Here is a 23,113-nt window from a genome sequence, read left to right as displayed (position 1 = left end):
TTAGCACGTCTGCTGTATCCGAACTAGGGAGGGGACAAGTCCAAGAGTTTTCTAAAAGGAAACAGCACATTTGGCTTAACTGTCACTTTTGGTGAAGTATTTGTGAAAGAAATCTCTGATTCATCAGTTCGACTCTTTCTGTGTGACGAGCAGGGAAGCTGGGAGGAGGAGGAGGAGGGGGGTTCGGGGGAACTGACAGCAGATGCCTTTGCAGCAGAGAGGACCAAGGAGGACGTTAGCGCGCGCGCGTGTGTGTGTGTGTGTATGTGTGTGTGTGTGTGCTGTTGCGGGATAAAATGCGGATAGGACTGTGCTTGAACACCGCTTTGGCGACGTTTAAACTGCCGGATATCGCGAATGTAGCTGCTAAGCTATCTAGAGAAGTCTTGGAGTAAAAACGCCGGCAATCTGTAGGCTACAACCGCAGAGGAAATCCTCAACTAGTTTAAATAAGATGCATGGGACGATTTGGATGGTGCACTCGTCCAAGACTGCCTCACTTCTGAATGAAATGTAGTGTGTTGCTACCATTCTTTTCCTGATTGACACAACTGGGATATTCTGTTGAGATTTATCACCCACAACTTTGCTAACGATGGAAATTGGAGTTTTTCAGCCCTGTCTGGATCAATTCATGCTGAGCCCACTTGTCACTTGGGTAAGTAATTGCAGAAGGCTCGGATTTCCTGCCAGACTGCGATAGCAACTTGTCATCTTGTATATTCTCTGTGTTATTTAGGTGAAGACGTTCATGCCACATGATGGGGGCATGCACGTGGACTTTTCTGAATTACTGGATGGAGTTTTTTTGAATGACATAATGACACAAATGTAAGTCACTTCATGCCACAGCTTTGCATCTTGTATTTCATTTTTCACATTTCTAATCTTGTGAGTGATGTCCTGATGGATGTTGAGATTAATAGTCTGTGTTCTGAAGCTTTTGGCTCTTATAGACTTTATATAGCATATGTCATTAATTTAAGATGAATTTTTCCAACACTAGCAAACAACCCCAATTAAGTCTATTTTTAATAATGCGTTATCTTCTCCCCTCATGTCATTTATAGCAGCTGATACAGTATCAAGCTAACATTCTTATCCAGGCACTAACAGTACTGGCTTTGTCACTTTGCAGTAATAAAAGGGGATCTTTGTAGTCTGCAGCTTCTAGCTCTTTAAATGCAACTTCCTCATTACTTACAGGTTAGGATTTCTCAAAAAATGTTAGAATTAGAATTAAAGTTAAAGACACTGAGGGACAGAAGAAAACAACTACAAATCTGTCAAGACATGAAGGACATCATAGATACTGTCAAGACGCTACTTAAGAGATTATGATTTGGGTGCCTTATGTTCTGAGGGAATTACCCTCACCCTTAACAAACTCCAACTGATGGCCTTTTGGCAATTTACAATGTGACAAAAAACTCCTGTGAGCTGACAGGTGGCGAGACTCTAGCTTAGTCTTTATGTTGGGTCAACACTTCAGACATTGATGGTAGAACTGAAATTGAAGAGTTGCAAAGAAAGGGTGAAAAAACTGATGACCCAATGCACTTGTGGATAATGCTGTCTAGCCACCAACTCTACAGTATCCATTCATCCCACTTATCCCCAAGGGTCACAATTACCAGCTCCAAATGCAAAACAATGCTGCGCCGAGGGGAGGGGGAGAGGCGGGATAATCTCTTGGATTGGGAGACCCTTTGGGATTAGGGTCTTGATGCTGCCGTATTGAGGCATTGGGACACAGATGGGAGGGAGGGAGGAGAGACACATAAACAGGACAAACAGCACTGAGATGGAGACAGGCCAACTAAAAAATGTTTGCCTGCGCAGCAAGGCTGCATCTCTGTCTCTCTTTCATCCATTATGTTTTTTCCTACTCATGAAATATCTAATAATTGGCGCCTGGATAGCGCAATTGGTAGAGCGGGCGCCCATATATAGAGGTTTACTCCTCAACACAGCGTGCCAGGGTTCAACTCTGACCTGTGGCCCTTAGCTGCATGTCATCCCCCCCCCCACCCATGTCTTCAGCTGTCTTGTCAATAAAGGCCTAAAAATGCCCCAAAAATATTCTTTAAAAAACTGATGTACCTCTGATATACATTTTAGTCCATCGCTTTGCTTGCAATCTTTCCTGCACGAATGATAGCATTTCAGCTATAATGTATGACAGTTCAGCCCTAGACTACATTAGGCCCGAGCCAACAGCCTTAGAATCCAGCTAAATGGTTTCCTTTTGGGTTACAAAGTCTAATGCCGCCCCATTTGGCTTGAAAAACAGTGCGGTTTGTTGGCTGAAAGGAATGATGTCACACAGGCTAAAGTTAGGAATGAATAGAGACCTCATACATGTTTTCATGGTGATCCCACAGCTAAGACTTTAACCATCTTTTCTTCTTCCTCTTACTCCATTCCACTGACAACCCTTTGTTTGTAATTAGCAGAAATGTCAAGTAAAATGCCTTTATGTTGCATGCCGTCTTTAGAAATCCCTCGGCTACACCTCAGGGTGCAAACAAAGTAAGCAGGGATCCCAGTCAGAGAATCCAGAACCTAAACTTCCTTGTCCAGCAAATCAAGACGTATTATATGGTGAGTTTTGGATGTTCCTTCTTCTTGTTTTTCAGCCATGTTATCAAAGATAGAGGCTGCTAAGCTTTACGTCTCTCTACATGAGATTATGGTATCTGAACATGGAACATAAAAGTTGGATTTTCCAATTATGCATCATCCATCACACACACACTGGCTCACAAATGCACAAACCCAATATTTGGTAGATCAACTAGTTCTTGTTAAGCTGGTGCCCTAAATATCAGCCAACAGCGGAGCACAGAGCCACAGTAAAGCTACAGTCAGTTTCAAAGACAGACAGACAGAGAGACATACCAACAGAGAGACGGACTCACTAGGGTGTTGGCCTATATGTCAGAGACAGAGACAGACAGACAGACAGACAGACAGACAGAGAGACAGACAGACAGACAGAGCTTTAGAGATACACATGAAGTCACGAGATTTGTGGGCAGACACTACTGAATCTTGGATTTGCTGTCTGTGTCAGAGTAATTAAATACCTTTTAATCTGAGCTTTCTCCAGTTAAGAGCACAAGAAAAGTAATTTCACTGAGGTTGGGACAATCAAATTCTTTTGATTAGCACATGAAAGGAATGATGGGGATTTTAGCACAGATTCATAGTATATCCGGTATCATCACATCTAATCAAGGTTTTTACTGTGGCTATTCTTGGTAAACTCAAAGTTTGGTACCTACCTAGTCACTCTGATCACATTCATCGCAGCTCTCCATCCATGGACCTAACAGGAAAATAAATGTCAGAATGATTTTATGCCTGAAACAGACTGCAGCTTCTTTTTATGCTTTTGCCCATATTAAAATAACTCTTGAATACGTTTGCAGTAGTAAAAGCAGATGTAGGGCCGCTCTTGAATCTTTTAATTGCTGTCATGTGAAAACTACAATCCGCGCTGGTCTAATTTTGGTTATTTGTTTATGTTTGTAAAGTTAGTTAAAGGATTTAATTTTTCCACTGGGTGGAAAATTAGACTGAAGAGTCTCTACAGCCATGCTAGCTCTAATGTACTTTAATGCAATGCTACTTAGAGCTACATGCTAATGTAAGCATGCTATCATGTTGACAATGCTAAGATGCTGATGTTTACCGGGTTTAATGTTTACCATGTTCACCATCTTAGTTTAGGGTTGTTAGCATGATTTGCTAATGACTTGTTCTCAGCTCCACGCCCAATAATCACACAATAGCCACACAACCTCGGAAAGTAGTGGATGATCAACAGTGGCAATCACTTGAAAATGTGACTGTTAATGCACGGTGGACCCGTATTACATTACATACAGTACATGTACACAGTACTGTCAACTGTAGCTTTCATGCATTTTGGGATACGGTTTCCTGAACTTTACGTGGCTATTTTTTTTCATTATGAGCTATCAACAATTACTATTACAATGCGCACACACATGCACCACACCAGCACACATACTGTACACATACACAAGCCATTCATAGCCTTACACAAGGCTGTATTAAATACTTTTGGTGGATTTTCCCACTGCACCAGGGATACTGGCTCTGTCATCTACCCATTCAGAGTGCTACTCTATTTGTTGGCTGTCTTTACATAGATCCCTGTCCATTCAAGCACTTTGGCTCGACCACAAGAAATGTTGTATTCTGTCCTTGTTTCAGTTTTGGCCTAAAATGTGCTTATTTCCCTTATTTCTCTCCATCCATTTCCCTCGTCCCTCTTTGTTGTTTTTTTTGCAGGATAATCTGAGACAATTAATCATGATTCCTTTGCCAAACGTGTTGATGCTAGGCAGGAATCCTCACTGTGGTATGCTCTTTTATTACCTATCTCTCCTCTCTATTGGAGATGCAAAGTCATTATGTGGTTGGAAGCCTGGTCAGTCTGTTTCCTGATACTCATTAAGCAGCGCATTGATTTCCATTCATTCAGCTAGGATTAGGACATGTGTAATATAAATTTAGTGTCATTGCTAAACTGGTAGAACTAAAAGATCTAAGAAAAAAATAAAGGTTATTAAGATATTATATATTAATAATATTAAATAAAATAATAAATATCACATGTATGTGGGCTATGACATACTGAGAAAGTATGAAAACGCACAATCAACATAAAAATACACACAGCCCCTAATCAGAAACCTTTCCTTTAAACGGGCCGTTAAGACTTCCATACAGTTGTAATGTCACTACTTTACTATACTATACTATACTATGCTATACTATGCTATACTATGCTATACTATGCAGGTTTTATCAGACAAAGAGTATGAGGAAAAAGTATGTTTTTTAACATAAAGCATTTAAACGTGTTCCAGTAGAAACTCGAAATACAAGCATGAACCTGAAAATTAACATATGTCCACTTTAAAACTGTTTGCTAATAAAACTATATTCAGCTACTAGCAATAATTTAATTGGTAATTGTAAATAAAAAATAGCAAAAATTCAAAATGCGTGATAATCTTTGTTTTTAATTAATCAACAGTGAAAATCAAGCAGCAGTTTTCCCCAAAAAATGCTCCCAGTACTGAAAACAATTACAGTATTTCCTCACAGACAGTAGGTTTTTAGTACAGTTTCTGATACAGTTTTAATTCAATTGCACTCTATCCGTCTGATAACCGCACAGGCTTGTGATGGTAAGGCTTTTGCAAATGGTGACCTAAATTCACCGGCCAGCACTCTATTCAACTTAAATCCATGCCAGCAGCCCTCAGTACTTCAACCTGATAAGTTCTATTTCAGATAATGAACTTTTTTTCCCCCCTAAGAACAAAGTCTGGCGGAAATGAAGAAGCTTTTGCTGCTGCTGCTGGGATGTGCAGTTCAGGTAAAACCTGACTATCTGATTATGGCCGTGCAGAAAACCTGAAACAGACTTCATGAGCTGTGGAGATCTAAATCTGTTAACATTTTCATTTTCAGTGTGAGAAAAAAGAGGAGTACATCGAGAGGATCCGGATGCTTGACTTTGACACAAAAGCTGCTATAGCTGCACATATTCAGGAGGTACCTGACTTTATATGACATTAGCATTGGAATGCCACAGTCGTTGTGCTGGATATCAGTTTGTGTGTAGTCGTGCTCGTACCTGGGAAAAAGAAAGAATACAGTTGTTTGTGTTACCTATAATTATAAATATACTGTATATATTACGAGAAATAAAGTTTTTAAGGAAGTTTCTAAGGGTTTATAGGGAAGTGAAAAAGTAACTGTGTATGTCATTTTATAGCTGCATCCTGAGGATCCGTGTGCAAACTTCATATTCCCTCACATTATATTGTGCTTTTTTTATGCTACCCTGAATGCCCTCTCCCATGTTAACCAGTTGACTCATAGTCAGGAGAACGTGCTGGATCTGCAGTGGTTGGAATCCAGCGAGGTGCACCCAGATGAGCTGGAGGACGTAGCGAGGAATATGGCCACGCACCTCAGACAACTGCTGAACCAGAGGGACACCCATCTAGAGGTACATATGACATTTTGTTATCATTTATTCTGATTGTTTAAGAGATTCTTATTAATTGCATGTTTTATCTAAACCTGTGTTTGAATCCAAACATAACGTTTACATGAAGTTGTGTATTTGGTTTAAAGTAGCTACAAAGTATGCTTGTTAAGACATGAAAATTCTCTATGGATAGAACGGTTTCAATCAACCCGTTTTTACAGTTCTACTCTGAGTGCACGGATTTTCAATTGGTATTGAGTCATATGCTAAAGCTAATCTTGACCTGTCCTTGCTTGCAGACTATAGCAGAGCTAATGCAGGAAAAGGAAGGTGTTGTTAGCTTGCTCAATACCCCCTCCAGCCCACAGTCTGGCAGCTACTCTCCCAGCATGCAGCAGACAGGGACGCAGCAACACCTGGCTGTGGAGCTGGCTGATTCTAAGGCCAAGATTAGACGACTTAGACAAGAACTGTGAGTACCTAACACTTTATTTTATTTTCCCCAAAAAATAAAATATGTAATGCAATAAACATGAGGATAAGAAACACTATTTGAAGTATAATGGATAGTTTAATAAACAATAATGCATCATATTTTTGTTTCTTTGACAATTAAATGGGAACATGGCTAGTCATAAAAGCAAGATGTCCTTGTACAGCAAACATGCCAATGCATAGGAAAAGTTTTGATCTGAGATATAAATACAACGCAAAATGAATGAGATCAAATACACACTGGTAGAAGTTGTCCTGCCCCACAATGATTGTTGAGAAAGAGAGAGAGAGAGAGAGAGAGAGAGAGAGAGAGAGAGATGGACTACAGGATAAGAGTTGCCTCTGGGAGTTTGGCCCACATTACTGGTTCCATGGCTGTATACCACCACTGACCCACATTAGCTTTGCATTTCAGTGGATACTGCACACACACACACACACACACACACACACACACACACACTAACCCTGATCCGCTCAAAATCTCAGTTCCATTATTGCTCTCCATCCCATATTATCAGCTGTATTGTCCTCTCTTGTTGGGATGCTCAGATTCACATCCTGCTGCCTCTGAGCAAACACAACATCACATAGCACATCATGTATGTCCCTAGACAAAGACACTTCTTTCATGTGCATAAATACATCTGAATCTGCAACAGCTCTTCTTACATGCATCTGTTTCTCAGCAATCAAGTATACGTAGGTTAGTGCAATGCAAGTTTATTAATGATAGCTTACTTAGCAAATGAAACAACATTTCAAAGGGGCATTTGTGTTTGGTCATTTGCGGTATTTAAATTAGTATATGTTAAAGTATTGCAGAAAAATAAATAAGTAATGCATACGTCTTTCTGCACTGCAAATCTGACCTCACCAGAGAGGAGAAGAGTGAGCAGATGCTGGACAGCAGACATGAGCTGGAGAATATGGAGGCAGAGCTGAAGAGGATCCAGCAGGAGGTTTGAAAATACAAAGAATAAATTGCAGCTCCTTCAGATGGGGACACACAGTAAACTCCTGTACTCTCTGCAGATTATACAGATCGTTGTACACCACACTCTGCTGCAGGGCAGTGCTTAATGACAGGAAATTTAAACCTTGACTCAGATACAACAAAAGCTTGCAGGGCTTTGTCTGAAATGTGTATTCTCTGGTTAAGCCTTATGGCCACACATATTAGCATGGTTCACATGTTTTCAACAACAAAACATTTGTGGCAAAATAAAGCAGCATTAATTGAGGGACATATCTGAATTACAAGCTACTAAATGTTCCACTAGCTAGTTGCTATTTTCTTCCGCTAAAAAAAGGGAAAGCTAAAGAGGAACTGTAAAGTTGGATGAAAATTATCTGTGTGTTCTTCACTACCCTTTCACAATAAAAGTACTTATTTGATTTATTGTTATTATAAAACATTGATCAATGCAGCTTTAAATGTCTGTCAGCTCTAGCCACTGAAAAGAAATAAGCAGAGAAATCAGACCAAATACAAAAGCTGGTCAGTCTGACGTCATGTTGCCTGAGCTCATTACTATTCATGAGCTCGCCCAGTTGCGCTGGGTAAAGGAAGCTATTAGCCCGGCTCCCCTTTGTTAGCTGTTAGCCAATCAGAGTCAAGTAGCTCAGCTCATTGAATTTAAATGAGAACTGGCAAAAATCAAGCTGAATCTTCCTGCAGGCTTTCTATAAAATGCTAGAATGGCTTGAAACAAGGTAACCAAGGCACTTTTTCCACAAAAAATGTTACAAAGTCCATGGTAGAACTTCAGACATTACCACAACATAATGAAATACATGTGGCAGGGACCCTTTAAAGACTTACAGGACTAGAAATGCTTCACATCTCCATTTATTGTTAGTTTCTTTCTATTAACCATGCCTCTATCTTCATCAGAACTCCCAGCTGCTTGTAGACGCCCGCGCATCCCGCACCTACCGTGACGAGCTGGACGCCCTGAGAGAGAGAGCCATGAAGGCGGACAAGCTGGAGAGCGAAGTGGGACGCTACAGGGAGCAACTGCACAAGATGGAGTTCTACAAAGCCAACGTGGAGGTTGATGCAGTCTTACAAATTCTTTACCAGGGATTTTAGACATGATATTATAATAAAATGAATGCCTTGGGGAGGCAGTAGGTCAGTTCGTGGGGACTTCGCTTGGGACCCAGAAAGTTCCCGCAATGTAGTCTAGTGCCAGTTCACCTCCTGTGAACTGCTAAGACGTCCTTGAGCAAAGCACCTAACTGCTGGGGGGGCATTTAATGGGCTTCCCCCACATTCTGACATCTCTGCATTAGTGCGTGTATAGGTTTTGTTTGTGCATGTGTGTGTAAAATATACAAAATATATAAAAATATGATCAATCAAGTATCTGTCTTGGAATTGAATCACTGAATACTCTGATGCAACAATCCCATATTCATGGTTTGTGCGTGTGTGTTTCAGGAGCTAAAGGAGGATAACAGGGTGCTACAGGAGACCAAAGAGGTGTTGGAGGATCAGTTGGCGGGCTGGAGGGCACGCTCCGATAAAATCCACCAGCTTGAGAAGCACAGTCTGCTGTTGACGGCCCGGGTCCACGACATGGAACAGGTCAGACATCTGCACACAAGGAGGTGTCTTCTTTTTTACCGTTGTGTTGCTTTGCATTAAGCCTCTTTTGCGGCTTTGAGCGGCTGGACAGAATCTGTTCTCACACCGCTGCTGCTCATATTTTGTGTCTTGTCTTCAGGAGAGGAATGCAGATCGGAGGCGCATTGAGGATCTGCAGGAGGAAAACCTGGCTCTCTGTTTGGCCCAAAGGAGGAGCATGGAAGAGTCCCAGCATCTGGGTTGGGAGTTAGAGCAGCTCTCCAAGACCACTGAGAACTCCCCGGGTAAGTCAGCATTCAGGCAAGCTGGGTTGGCTGTTAGATGGTGTGGCAATAACGCCGGTCTTTCCATTCATTTTGAAAGGGGTTAACTCGGCCTGCGGCAGAGTTAAGACCGGCTCAACTTTTAAGGAAACGCAACCCCACGTCACGTCTTTTTTTGGTTTGAATGGGCCCCTTAGAGCTGGTGATACAGTAAGATTAAGTAAAGGAACAATAAACAGATGGGACTAGTTGGAATGGCAGGGAAATTAAGGAAATTTATATGAAAATTATGTCACTTTTATGTACTTCTCTTATCTGTTTATTTATGTCTCTGCATACAGTTTGAATGTATGCTGAAACTCATTTACTAAATGTCCAGAGATCACTAGATTTTTTGCCAAACACTTTAAATTGTGGGTAATATATTTATGTCAGTAATCTTTTTTGTTAAAGTTTATTAACTGTACGTTGTTATGATTGTAATGTAGAATTTTATTTATGACAAAGTTTAAAAACATAGCGCTTTTATTGTTCATTCTGCTACAGATCCTACAGAATTCTCTTATTTAATAGGCTAACTGAGCTAGACTCAAGAAAAATTCAAACTGTGCACAGATATAATAAAAAATATCTACTTTATAAAGTGTGTCTCTGCGTACCAAAAGCCTTTAAATGTTTACAACTAGTCTTTCATGCTGTCCGTCTCAAGTTGTCATGTCCTTTAGTTAATTGCCACCATGTGTTTGTAAACAGGCCAGCAGACTTTGAGCGAGGAGGTGAGTGAGAGGACCTGCAGTCGGCTGCTGAAGCTGGAGAAGGAGAACCAAAGTCTCTTAAGGTGCATAGAGGAATTCAGAGCTGCCTCTATTAACAACAGTGTGCAGCCCAAACATGGCCACCACCTCCAGTGTGAACATGTCTGCAAGGTGGTCTGCAGCACCAACAACTGTACCTCGTCAACAGATGAACCCACAGGGTTGCAAACCACCTGCTCACATATAGAAAACCACACTAATGTATTCCCGCTCAGCACAGTAACACAGCAGATGCTGAATGGAGGGTCACACTGCCATCAGCCACTCCTTGCAGAAGGAGAGCTGGAGGGAGTCCAGAGTGAGAGCCTTCTTACCAAGAAGCCAGACCTTCATATTAAGGAGAAAGGACAGTTAGAGGATGGAGATCATTTCAAAGAACTGATGTCTGATCTGGAAGTTTTAGAAAACAATCACAATAGGCTCCATTGTTTTGTTGGATCAGGGGATGGCTCCCCTGGCTCAAAGAGCAGCAGTCCCTGCCATGACAGCATCTTCACAGGTCTGCCAACACGTTCCTCCTATGCCAGCAAGCAAACGCAGCGACTGGAGGCCAAGTGCAGGGCCCTAGACACAGTTAACCAGCATCTACAGACTTCCCTTGATAACACTGGTAGGTTCTGTAGATTAAACTGACAGTTAAGAATCAGTGATTCAAGCATAAAATTACCAAGTTTTCTTCTACCCACCCTCCTTCTCTTTAGACCGTAAAGTTCAGCGCCTGGAGGCAGAGGTTCAGGAGCTGGAAGCAGAGAACCAGAGTCTGCAGGCCACTTTAGAAGAACTTCGGATCTCTGCACGGCGCTTGGAGCAACTGGAAACAGAGAAGCAAAGCCTGGAGCAAGAAACCACAGTCCTGGAGAGGGAAAAGAGGCAGCTAGAGAAAGAGAATCGACGACTCCGCCAACAGGTAAGTAGTTTTTTTTCCTAAATATAAGGTGTTAGATGCAAACCTGAGATAGTGAAAAGATTGGAAGACTTACAAGGCTACTGTTCTACTTTCCTCTTTCTCAGACTGAAATCCAGGAAGCCAACTTAGACAGCAGCAATGTCTCTATTGCCAGCTTGGAAAGGGAGATGCTTTTTCTTGTAAAGGAGGTGGAGGGGTTAAGAGAGACTGCTGAGAGGGTGAAAGGCCTGGAGAGAGACAACAGAGAACTGAGCAAGCAAGCTGCTATCGACCAGAGGACCCTGGCCACCCTCAGAGAGGTTAGAGGAAGTCTGTGTTGTCTAGTTTACGCTGACTGAATAAATAATCTGCCCTGACGTTTCACTGATAATGCACTGTTTTTTACAGCAGAAGTGTGCATGTGTTTTACACAGGTTTAGGCTAGATTTTATCTACGCACGTGTACTAGGATCCATAACTCCGAACTACAAACATAATTTTTGAAAAATTAGATGAAAACAAGTAAAATATACCTGTAAAATGTATAGTTTACAGTGTTTTCTGCATTTTGCATTTTATGTCCTAATATGAAGACTCTTACACGTGCAATGGTCTGTTGTTTCTATGACAATTTCTTTTTGTAACCAGGCCTGCAGATTAACATAGAAGCTGAGAATTGTTTTTTAACATTTAGTTATGTGGATTTGGAATTATGTCCTAACTTTGAAGTCGCAATTTTAGCACAAATCAAAAAAGTCTTTTATTAGCTCATTGTCATTAACCTCTGATCCTGACGATTTGAAACATTTTATCTATGGTTAAAACTTGCCCTAAGTTCCAAAAATGATATTTAATGTCAATAAAAATCTCTTTTTAAAAAATAAAAATGTGTATTCATATATACTGTCCATCTTTAGGAGCTGGTGAGCGAGAAGCTAAAGACCCAGCAGAGAAACAATGAACTGGAGAGGCTTGCCCATGATTTGGAAATGAAGGCCCTGAGCCAGGAGAGTGCAGAGCAGGATGAACAAGAGGCTCCAGACACCAGGTGCTTACATACTGCTTGTAGTTCCCATCCTATAACCTTTGAAGTGAATATGATAAGAAATGAGGAAGGTTAAGCATGATTTATGGTTCTGCGGAGGCTCCACGCTTTAGCCGTAGCCTACAAACGTGGCCTGAAGTCTATACTTGTGCAGTGGTGTGTGCGTCAATCTCTTTAGGAGATAAGCAGAGCTGGCATGTGTGTGTGCCTGGGGAATGTGGAGTACAGCGTGTAAGATAGTGACCAAGTGATAAGCTTCAGAGCGAGTACCAAATCTAGGGTGTTTCTGCTTTCTGACCACGGTGGAAAATCTTTAGCTGAAAAAGTTAACCCTCTTCTTGAGTTTATGTTGTTTATGGAGAAGGAGAACTAGTAAATTAGTATGGGGAAATACAAAGCTACCAAGCCAAAGCCGAGCAACATGCATCCCTGTGACGTGTAGTTACATTTTTCAGCGTGGGGTCCAACCTAGGGTCTGCCGTAGGGTCCAGTGTAGGGTACAGCGTAGGGTCCGTGTCTCCACGAAATATGTACGTAGCCACGGCAAGGATTTAACGCAGAAGAATAAATCACGCGTTATAATGCCACAGTTGGTACAACAGTCCTTCTTTCCTCTATGCAGTAGGTTTAAGATGCTGGAGTCGGAATTAGAGTCGTCTCTAAAAAAATCTCTTCGGATTAAAGAGGACAAGATGGCAGCTTTGAAAGCTCGTCTGCAGGAATCCTCCACCCTGAACCAGCAGCTGCGCCAGGAGCTCAAGACTGTAAGTCATAGAGGTCACCTTTGGAGACCTGTTAATGTCACATTTGGGGAAAAACTCAATCCAAGTGTTTAAACTTCAACACTACAGGTGAAGCTGAGCTATGAGGCCTTGCAGCAGAGGCATGAGGAAGAGTGGACAGCATCAAGTTTCACCCCTCCCAAAGAGACTGGGAAGGTAATGAGCGAATGGCTGCGTGAAAGCCAGGAGGCCACCAAGGGACTGCTGAAGCTCAAAGACCGTCTCATTGAAGTGGAGAGGAATGTGAGTGGTTGACCTTTTTTAAAGCACTTGCATTTGATGTTAATGTTGACGTTGTCCTTGTTGTCATGTCACATTTTACAATAATGTTCTCTTCTCCACTCCAGAATGCAACAATGGAGGCAGAGCGCCAGGCTATGCAGGCCCAGCTGAGGCAGTTGGAGAGTCAGTCTGACAGCCAGCAGGCTCAGGTCCTCGCCCTGCAGAGGCAGGCCGCCTCACTGCAGGAGAACAACACAGCTCTGCAGACACACAACGCTAACCTGCAGGTGCCACTACAACACACATTATTCTTTGTGAAACACTTAACGTACACACGTACTTATGTGTATTCAAGCCCCTGCATCAGTTTGCATTGTCCCTCCCTCATTTCTACCACTGAGGTGCCCTTGATCAAGGCCCTTATCCCCAACCACTCCAGTGGAGCTGCTCAGTGCCAGCAGATCAGACTGTGGTTGTACTGGGCAGCTTCCAGGTATGAATTCATAGTTGTTTCTCAATCGACCTACCTGGATAAATAAAGCTTAAATACAAAATTTAAAGATGTAATTAGATGCATGCAGACAGTACACACTAAAATGCTCCATCAACGGGGTCTCTTTCTTCCCCAGGTGGAAAAATCCACTCTGAACTCGCAGAGTGCTTCCCTCATGGCCCAGAATGCTCAGCTGCAGCAGCACCAGTCGGGGACAGAAAGCGAGCGCGACGGTGCATTGCGGGAACGCGAAGACCTGCGCGTTGTTCATGAGCAGCTGTTACGAGATCACGAGCGGCTGGCAGCTCTGCATGAGCGGCAAGCTATGGAGTACGAGGCCCTGATGGGCAAGCATGGCTGTGTGAAAAATGCCCATCGCACTCTGGAGCTGGAGCATCGCACACTGCAGGACAGGTGCACTTTTGTTAGGCCATGTTGTACAAGATCCCGACATGTTCCTGTGTAGGGCGGGGTTTAAAAAAAAAGATTTTCTGATTTGAATTGATTTTCATTTGAATGATCCAATATTGCTTCATATAATCCAAGAAACATTTTATGTCTGTATCATATGTAACAAGAAGCCCTTAGGAATCCATTGGTACGCATGGTAGCCTACTATGTAATGCTAGCTTGTCAGGAAGGGGGTCAAATAACCCTCCAAAGTTAGGCTACATTTTGGTGAGGGAAAAACTGGCAAGGCCATTTTCAAAGGGGTCAGTCAAGATATCTGAATGAAATGTCTCTCAATACTCACTGACTGTAGAGTCTGTAGAGCTGTACTTTATTGTGTGTTCACGTTAGATAAAAAGTACATTAATGTAATTGCTTTGGGTTGACTCTTAATGTGAACATTGATATATTTAAGTATGCAGCAGGTTAGAGAGAACCTTGTACTTGTAATTGTTGAATCTCTTTCATATCCAAGCTAAATTGGTATTATAACTGAAATGTTCCTAACCTTAATGACACTGAATCAAAAGTAAAATTGAATTGGGATTAAAATCGATTTGGAAAAGCATTGACAATATCCAGCCCTATTCCTGTGTATGTTTTTATACATGTGGATGTGTGTGTATTGGTTGTATCTTTAGGTACAATAGCCTGTTGCAGCAGCGTACCAAGCTAGAAGATCTGGAGAAAGCCCTGAAGGAGGAGCAGCTGAGGATGGCTCTGGAGAAAGAACAACACAGGACCACTGCTGCTGAATGTTGCAGGCTCCGTGACGAGAAGGACTGGTGAGGAGGCACAGACATACGCAATACACACTAATGCATGGATTTGAGCTCAAACAAGAGGATAAACATTACCTTACAACTTTTAAAAAAATCTTTTTAAGGCTCAACCAGACATACCGTCAGCTTCTTAACGACAACGAGTTGCTAACGACAGATCACAAGCAGCTCAAGAGCCAGCTGAATGAGGCCAAGCTGGAGCATACCTGGCTGGAGGCCGACTTCTCCAAGCTCAAGAAGGAGTTTCAGCAGCTGGACATCACCTCCACAAAGCTCACCAACCAGTGTGAGGTATTGACATGCAGCAGGTTGAGCTGGTGTGGTATTGCCCATTAAATAATATAATTACCTTGTAGTTGCCTATTAACCTAGGCCTGACTCTAAAACACCCTTTAGAGTATTGTGCTGTTAACATGATTGTGTGTGTTTTAAATACATGCAACTTTATTGTCAAATGTGATGTTTAGCTACTGGGCCAGTTGAAGGGCAACCTGGAGGAAGAGAATCGCCACCTGCTCAGCCAGATCGAGACCCTGATGCTACAAAACCGAACCCTGTTGGAACAGACTATGGAGAGCAAGGATCTGTTTCACGTTGAAGAGAGACAGTATATGTAAGGAAATAGGTCCAACACCATGACAAGATAATGTAGCAATAAATAGAGTCTAAGTTGTTGATTTTCTGCATGTAACAGTAGTTTGTCAATGGCGTTAAGGCTAAGCAATTGATACTTTTAAACAGCACAAAATTCCCTCGATTTAGAAAACCAGAACACATTCAACAGCAGCACCACAATTGATGATGTGTCTGTTTTCCCTCTCTGCCTGTCTCTGTTCAGTGACAAACTTAATGATTTGAGGAGGCAGAAGGAGAAACTGGAGGAAAAGATAATGGACCAGTACAAATTTTATGAACCATCCCCTCCTCGCAGGTAAGTTGCTAATAGTGATAACTATGAATATTTAATTTACCTCTACTATGGTGAAATTGTGATATGTTTCACACCCAGCCCTCTGTAGTACTTGGCTGGGAATAGGGTAGTTATTAAGACAGTGAGTTCCATGATTCTCTGAAGTGTTGTATAGCAGGACATGTTTGTCCATGTGCTAATTTTCTTTTGAAAGCTTTGTTGAGAGCCCTGTTTTTGGTCTCCACCAAGTCCCTGAGGGAATTACATTTTGCTAAATGCTCAACTCTTTTTACCAGCTTGTTGCTGACTTTGTCTGTCTGTTGTTTGGTGCTGGGCAAGTAGAATACTGTGGGTTTATCAGAGTCCTTTCACTTAAATAGCTGCAGCCCAAAATGCAGTCATTAGAGCAATGAGAGTAAACCAAAACAGTAAAGTTCTATATATAATATATAACCAAAATGCTCTGTAAAGCTGAGAGGAGTTGTTAAAGGAGACCTGATATATACTGCTCTGGGTTCATACTTGTATTTTGTGTTTCTACTACAACAGGTGTACATGTTGTAATGTTATCATACTGCCCATGGTTGCAGCATCTGTTTTCATTCTCCGTGTGAGGCGCTCTGTTGTAGTGCCTGTCTGTTTAAGCCCCCCTCCCGAAAAAAAGCCCAGTCTGCTCTGATTTGTCAGCGTGTCCATGTCTCCACATCTGTCTTCCAACATTTGCTCCGCTCTGGCTGTGTCTGTACTACTGCAGTTGCACCCAGAGACTGACTGCAAAATAACATAACTGTATCCCGTGAAAAATCACAGTTTAAGGCTTCTAAGCCAAAAACTACACAACCGGACATGTTCCAGCAGGAACGTGATCTGAAATCTCCAACATCTGCAACCAAGATTAAAGTTTTCCCTGATGTATGATGTGATCCCCATGTAGCTACAGTACATGTAGCAGTATACTACATGTGATGTTAACACTGCAGTAGCTGCCTGGACCAGATATGGAAAACCGGCCCGGTGTGTTCGGGTCACTCCGGGCCGAGAGTTAAAAACAGTTGGACCAGAGCGTTCAATACATTGAAATCTGAGGTTTTGGCTGACAGGCATTACTTTAAAATGTATCTACTTTATTATTTGAAGCATTTGCCACGTTTAATATGAACAGTCGACTTTGTAACATTAAAGATATGACAAAAAATACAGAAAAGCATAGTAGGTCTCCTTTAATAAAATAATATTGATAACAGCAGCTTTAAGTGTTCATTTTTTATTCTGAATATCGAAACAAACATTAACATTCATTGCATGTCTAGCTCACTTCTGCATGATTGGTGATTAACTTCCCAATACTTCTACAATACGTATGCCGACCAGCCTTCTTCTCTGTACGGGTTATTTGTGTCTCATTCTGTTAAGGTTTCTCTTTCCTCTTGTATATCTGCCCTTTCACAGACGTGGAAACTGGATCACCCTGAAACTGAAGAAGTTGATTAAGTCCAATAGCCGTGAGCATGGTCCCGACTGCCCACCCACACCCACAAACTCAGGCTTTACTGAGCCACACCTCACCTGTCAGGACAACAGCTCCTTCGTCAGCTCAGATGGCTCTGGAGGCTCAGCCTCGGCAGGTGATGCCATCTCACCCCAGCGTAAGAGCAGTGAGTATGACCTTCTTGAATTCGCCAGATCATCCCCCATTAACTTGGCAGAACCGGTCTCATCAAAGTACCAAAGTCCCCCTTTCACTGCTTCAGCCATAGACCAGGGAGTAAGATCATCATCAGAGGCAGGGCACAAAGATCATTCAGGAGTGTTTTCAAGTAAAGACCAGCCCACAGCCAGAGGACAGAGAGACACGGGTGAACTGAAAGCCACAGCCGATTCATCTACACATGAAGCTGAAATTGTAGAACGGGCATTAAAACTTCCCCCTCCACCTCAGAATTTTCCAAGGAGATGCCTAAACCCAAATAAATGGATTTTAAAGTAAAACTGTGTGATAAATACATAAATAATGCAGGTGTTGTAATGTGTTTAAAAAATAAGCGTGTGTGCGAGTGTGCGTGTGCGTGTGTGTGTGTGTGTGTGTGTGTCATGTCCAAAGGGTCATTTGTGCTGATGCATGATGTGTGTAAACTTTCCTCAACTGCCCTCAATATGTCTTCCCCATGTCTTTCTTGTTTCTTAATATATTTCTCCACCCCTGCCTACCTTCTTTCCCTTTGTCTTTTCATTTCCTTTCCTACCTACCTGTCTCTTCTCTTATATCCCTCTCTCTGCTTGCATCCATTCCTTGGTCTACCTCCCATGTGGCTGCACTTTGCTGTTAAACAGCGACCAAAGTTTTTCCCCGTATGAGGAACAGACTGAAGGACAGAGACAAAGTCAAGTCCCTCTTCCGTCGTTCCATGTGTAAGAAAGACTGTGGTCTGGTGTCTACCCTCCTCTTGACTGTAGCCTTTTATTTCACTGCTAACTTGATTATACTAAGTGTATAACTATGCTTTATTGTTTATCTTCTACATGCCATAACACCAAAATAACCTTAGTTGAGTAAAGTGTGGATACTTCCCAGCAGATGTAAATCATCAGTCATATGTTAGTAATGTGTCCATCCATGCCAATCTCATTCCATCACTATCTTAACTAAATTAGACATTTTTAAGCAACTGCGGCAGTGATTTTCTAGCAGCGTGGTAGCTATGTTTTAAGAAAATCTGGGGTATTTTATCAGAGGTCAAAGAAATGCTGCAGTGCAGAAGGAACACTGGTGCTGCATGAGCTCTCCCCTACCAGGAGCAAGCTGTTATGTAAGGATCAAAAGTATAATAGCACAATTCTAGACAATCGTGAAATCTATGGAGAAAGCAAGCCATCCCTTTTCTGTGTTTTCCAAGCCATAGAATAAAAAATACCTCCTAATCTCCATGACCAGTTCACCTTTCTATCCCCCTCCCTCATCCACTTCCCACTTCTTCAACTCCTTGGTTCAACAACGCAGCCTTGAGCAGCTTGGCGTACCCCTCGGCCCCGTTCGAGAAGGATCGGTGGGCAAGAAGCTCGGAGCGGCTCGAAGGGTCAGAGGCAGAAGGACAATCCTACGTGGAGGACAGGAAGAACGTATTGTCCTCATCCCATTCCACATCCATCTTGTCCATCCTCCACCTTAATCTTCCCACCACTCCACCATCTGGCCACGTCCACATCACAACCACTGACACCACCACCGACCCTGTTCCAGATGTTTCTGAGCTCTGGGTGACAGGTAGAAGCAATCATGAGCCACTGTTCTGATTAATGTCATCTTCATAAGTTAGATGCTAGAATAGTGTGTAGAGGAGAGAGTAGAGTGAAGGTGCCTTTCTGTTGAAGCTGGAAGTGTTGAAAAGTGTCTATCACGTATAACCATTCATTGTTTTCTCATTTTATGCCCCACAGACAAGGATTCAAATGATAGCGCTGTGCCATCTGGATTTGAGGACGACGAGCCGCAAAATCACGGTAAAACCCTGTGTATGTCTGGTTTAGAGGATTCAGCAAACATACAGATGTATTACCAGCTCGGGAATTAGAGCAAATCCATCAAATTGCAATCATCGTGACCTTGTTTTTTATTAATCTCTCTGCTTACTACAGAGGCCATCAACTGTTTTAGAAAGACTTGGTTCTGCGGCCCCCTGTTGGTCATTAAAAATATGTTGTAATATTGTGTTTTCATGAAAATGAAAATGTGTGTACAGTATATTGTATTGTAGCTATTGGAAAAACTATTTGCTTTTTGAAAAACAGTATAATCTCTTCCAGGGCTGAATGGCGTCCAGAGTCGTGCCCAAAGTGAGAGCAGTGGTGAGTTCAGCCTGAGTCTGGAAAATGAGCCATGGTCAAATGGCAGCAGCCCTGTCCAGCAGCCTCCATCCCGCCGCTCCTTCTCTTCCTTCCAGCCCCCCAGTGATACCTCCACCCCCCAACACACACAGAAGCAGCAGCAGCAGCGGCACAGGGAGAAGGCATCTACCATGCCCATCGCCAACAGACAGAATTCAGATATTCAGTCTACACCACAACAGAGAAATCATGGGCTCTCTCAAGACTTCTGGCTCACAAGGGGTACAAAGAGCATCCGGAGGGGGCCAAGAAGAAAAGTGACGTGTCACTCGTCAGATTCAACAGGCACAGTCAAAATGAACCCTGGACCTAATGGGACGAATTCAAAATCAAGCTCTAGCAAAGCTGAAACTCCTCAAACCTTAGCTTGTTCGCCTATCACAGTACTGTATGTTCATGGCAAGTCATCCTCAATGTCTGGTTGCCTCAACTGCTTCTCAACCCCTCTGGGCAAAGAGGGGCGACTTAAAGGGCCCAGGTCGCCCAAAAGTCTCCCCCGAGCCAGCAGTGTAATTTCCACCGCAGAGGGATCATCCCGGCGCTCCAGTGTAAACAGTGACTGCAGGTCAACTGTAAAGACTGACCCGCTTTCCGCCAAGGTTTCCGAAGGGAGCGGGGGTCAGGGGGAAACAGTGAGTCAACCTGAACCTGAGACCAACAACAGTGAACCTGATCCTGAGCGCATTCCCCCAGTCAAACCTCCCAGAGACCCGACAGTTTTTGATCCCACAGACGGCCCCAAATCCCCCGTGCAGGAGTCCCTTTTCGGCTCCTCATTCACTTTTAACACTGTCTTCTCCAACACGATCTTCAGTGATTCTGTGCTCACGACCACGACCAGTCTGGATGCCCTTGACACCAACCAGACCTTCCTCTGTCTAAATCCATCTCTGGTGCAAAACTGTCCACTTGAGAGCCAGGAGTCCACTCCTCCTAAGACACCACAAACACTGATCAACGGGGAGAAGGAACAGAGTCAAAATGCAGAACGTGCAGCTGGGATGGAGGAGAAGGACAAGCCACTTACAACTGCGTGAAAGCCGCTTTCACATCATTGAATATTGTCACATTCAAATATTGCAGCTAGCCGCAAGTCCACTTCTCATCACATCAACTGAAGCACATGATTTAAGTCATTGATATGACATTAATATGTTTGCATTTTATTCCACTGATTAAGTATACAGTTATCTTAAAAGACGTAAATAAAAAGACGTTTGGTTCTGATTTTCTTACTACAGCTTTAGTAACATTAGTGCACATTAATAAGCTTGAGTAATAGCAAATAGTAATAGAGATTAACAGTATTATCTTTCCATTCTGTTTGTCTTTTTGCACAAATTATGTTAAATATAACTGAATGACGTATGGATAGATTTTGATCATTGAAAATTAGATTGGGACTGTTTACTTGTTTACCTTTACACACTGACAATCCTATCATGTACATTTGTGTTTGCCAAAACATTTTGTTCATTTCCCCTGTTTCTATTTATGTCATGTCACTCAGACAGAACTGTTAAATTATTAAATATTGGTTGCCGTTTGTTAGATTTAAATGTGAGCCTGGAGGAAATGTGACAGTCATGTGTAATAAACTGTAAATCTTGTAAAATAGGATGTGTATCTGAATGGTATATTCCCTTAAAATAAAGAAGCCCTCTATGTAACATAAGTATTTGCTTTGTCATTGTTTTATATAACGGTGCAGAGAACGTGTGCCCGCCCAGTGATCTTATTGGATGTAAGATCAGTCACGTGAAGCAATACGGAAGTGGACCATTTTCAGCCGAAAAACAAAACATTCGTGGGTGGCGTTGAGTTATTCAACCTGGACTGACGTTACTCGTCTCTGCTGGAGTGGTTTCGTAAGCTGTACCGCATAACTCGACAGTTCTACCCGGGGTTTGGCACGATGCTGAACGCCGCCGCCGCGGAGAGGAACAAGGAGCCCATCCTGGCTGTGCTCCGGGAGAGCGTGAACACCGGGAGACCCCTGCAGGCTCTGGAGATCTCCTCCGGTACCGGGCAGCATGTCACACACTTTGCTCAGGCACTGCGGAATATCGTCTGGCAGCCCTCAGAGTATGACCGCCAGTCTCTAGCCAGGTAACACAGGTTGTGTGTATCAGTAACAATTTACATTTCTGTTGTAACTTACCTTATTAACAGCTTATAAACTCGAGTAGTTCCGATTAATTCCTGCCTAGCAAACTTGAAGCAAAGCATTACTGGCCGTAAAGTGAGGTATTACGGTAGTTAATTTAACTACTGATGCAGGAGTGCGTTTTGTTGGAGAGTGCGTGCATAACAATGACGTCTTTTGTTCCCATTCTCAGTATCGAAGCGTACAGAGCCCACTACCAGCTGCACAATGTAAGGCCCGCCATCAACCTGGATGTTTCTCTGGCCCATCAGTACTGGGGAGGCATCCAGCCAGAGAGCCTGGACCTGGTAGTCAACATCAACATGATCCACATTTCTCCGATGGCTTGCACAGAGGTGGGACTGGTGAATGTATAAATGCTTACACATAGTGTAGTGACTGGTCTAACCCAAGGACCTGAGTACCATGCCTAAAAATAAAACTTCCAACTGGCAAAGCAGGCAACTTCCCCGGGGCCTTCAGGACCCCAGAAGGCCCCTGATTGTGAAAGTGAAAGTGTAGCAAATAGATTGCCGTCATTTGATAAATTGCACATTTGTTTATTAATACTGGATCCACTACTAAAACACAATATAAACTTAAATGTTAAAAGGCTCATCAGCACCTGGCTTTTCTGATCTGTTTTTGTATTGTGCTTACATGGTGCCCCCCCCAGTGGGTTAATCCAGACCTGATTGTTCCTGTTCTAGTATCTTTATTGCTACTACTTGCCACTGCTCATCGTGCCAACTGCTATAATTATTATGAATCATATTTCTGTGTATCTGTGTCACAACCGGCAGTGGCAGAAGGCCGCCCACAGAGAGCCAGGGTCTGTCCGAAGTTTCTGCCTGTAAAAAGGTTTTAGGATTCTCCTCGCCACTGTCGCACCAAATGCTTCCTGTAGGGGGGGGGGGGGGGGCTGTTGGGACTCTGTAAACTAGACTGTGGTCTAGACCTACTCTATCTAAGTGTCCTGAGATAACCTTATGGTGGGATTTGTCTCCTACCCAAACCTAGATGTGGTTTAAATCTACACAAGGTGAAGTCCACAGTGCTAAGAGATAGATGTTCTTCTTTCTAAATGTATATAGTCCGGCTGGTTTTGTACAGTGATCTATTGACTGGTCATGGTTCACTTCCCATAAAGCACATATATTGCGCTGTATGCTGCTATTTGCTACCCAGAATGTATATACATTATGGCCCTCAAATAATAACTGAAAGCAATGCCCTTCAACAATTTCTGCCTCTGGTCTTTCAGACTATAAAAGAGACCAAGAACAAAAAGGTGCTGGAGTAGTAGTCC

At 42.7% G+C, this 23,113-nt stretch overlaps 3 protein-coding genes across 7 annotated transcripts in view; all 3 read left to right on the top strand.

Moving 5' to 3' along the window:
• Nucleotides 1-35: 35 nt before the first annotated feature.
• Nucleotides 36-21,333, top strand: LOC117937353 (girdin-like). 5 transcript variants are annotated; one of them, XM_034861258.1, is made up of 29 exons: nt 36-658; nt 740-831; nt 2,499-2,604; nt 4,324-4,393; nt 5,361-5,419; nt 5,515-5,598; nt 5,918-6,058; nt 6,340-6,512; nt 7,416-7,497; nt 8,433-8,591; nt 8,982-9,128; nt 9,268-9,412; nt 10,145-10,816; nt 10,908-11,113; nt 11,218-11,412; nt 12,010-12,140; nt 12,763-12,901; nt 12,989-13,162; nt 13,267-13,428; nt 13,771-14,048; nt 14,726-14,869; nt 14,971-15,157; nt 15,334-15,479; nt 15,705-15,797; nt 17,226-17,431; nt 18,108-18,185; nt 18,775-19,038; nt 19,212-19,274; nt 19,578-21,333. In XM_034861258.1, exons 1-29 carry the CDS (start codon nt 596-598, stop codon nt 20,693-20,695), a joined length of 5,577 nt encoding a protein of 1,858 aa, XP_034717149.1. In that variant the 5' UTR covers nt 36-595; the 3' UTR covers nt 20,696-21,333. The 5 variants fall into 5 exon arrangements, with proteins under 5 accessions (XP_034717149.1, XP_034717140.1, XP_034717159.1 ...); XM_034861249.1 differs by having other exon boundaries at nt 12,760-12,901; XM_034861268.1 differs by lacking the exon at nt 18,108-18,185 and having other exon boundaries at nt 12,760-12,901.
• Nucleotides 13,311-23,113, top strand: part of zp3c (zona pellucida glycoprotein 3c) — a 23,168-nt gene continuing 13,365 nt past the window's right edge. The window contains exons 1-2 of the mRNA XM_034861589.1: nt 13,311-13,324; nt 21,335-21,344. The gene's annotated coding sequence lies outside the window, so the exon portion shown is untranslated. The remainder of the gene's footprint in view (nt 13,325-21,334; nt 21,345-23,113) is intronic.
• mettl26 (methyltransferase like 26) overlaps nt 21,417-23,113 on the top strand; it is a 2,697-nt gene continuing 1,000 nt past the window's right edge. The window contains exons 1-2 of the mRNA XM_034861806.1: nt 21,417-21,767; nt 21,998-22,160. Of these exons, the coding sequence (XP_034717697.1) occupies nt 21,574-21,767; nt 21,998-22,160 (357 nt within the window). The 5' untranslated portion in view covers nt 21,417-21,573. The remainder of the gene's footprint in view (nt 21,768-21,997; nt 22,161-23,113) is intronic.

The sequence above is a fragment of the Etheostoma cragini genome, chromosome 2 (genome assembly GCF_013103735.1).
Source record: "Etheostoma cragini isolate CJK2018 chromosome 2, CSU_Ecrag_1.0, whole genome shotgun sequence".
NCBI classification, from domain to species: domain Eukaryota; kingdom Metazoa; phylum Chordata; class Actinopteri; order Perciformes; family Percidae; genus Etheostoma; species Etheostoma cragini.
The sequence above is the reverse complement of the archived record's forward strand: the minus strand, read 5'-3'. Positions and strand labels throughout refer to the sequence as shown.

Coding starts and splice junctions, on each gene's coding strand:
- LOC117937353 (XM_034861249.1), top strand. CDS start 596: ATGGAAATTGGAGTTTTTCAGCCCTGTCTGGATCAATTCATGCTGAGC. Junction 9,413..10,144: donor GACCACTGAGAACTCCCCGG/GTAAGTCAGCAT, acceptor GTTTGTAAACAG/GCCAGCAGACTTTGAGCGAG. Junction 17,432..18,107: donor CTCACCCCAGCGTAAGAGCA/GTGAGTATGACC, acceptor GCTGTTAAACAG/CGACCAAAGTTTTTCCCCGT.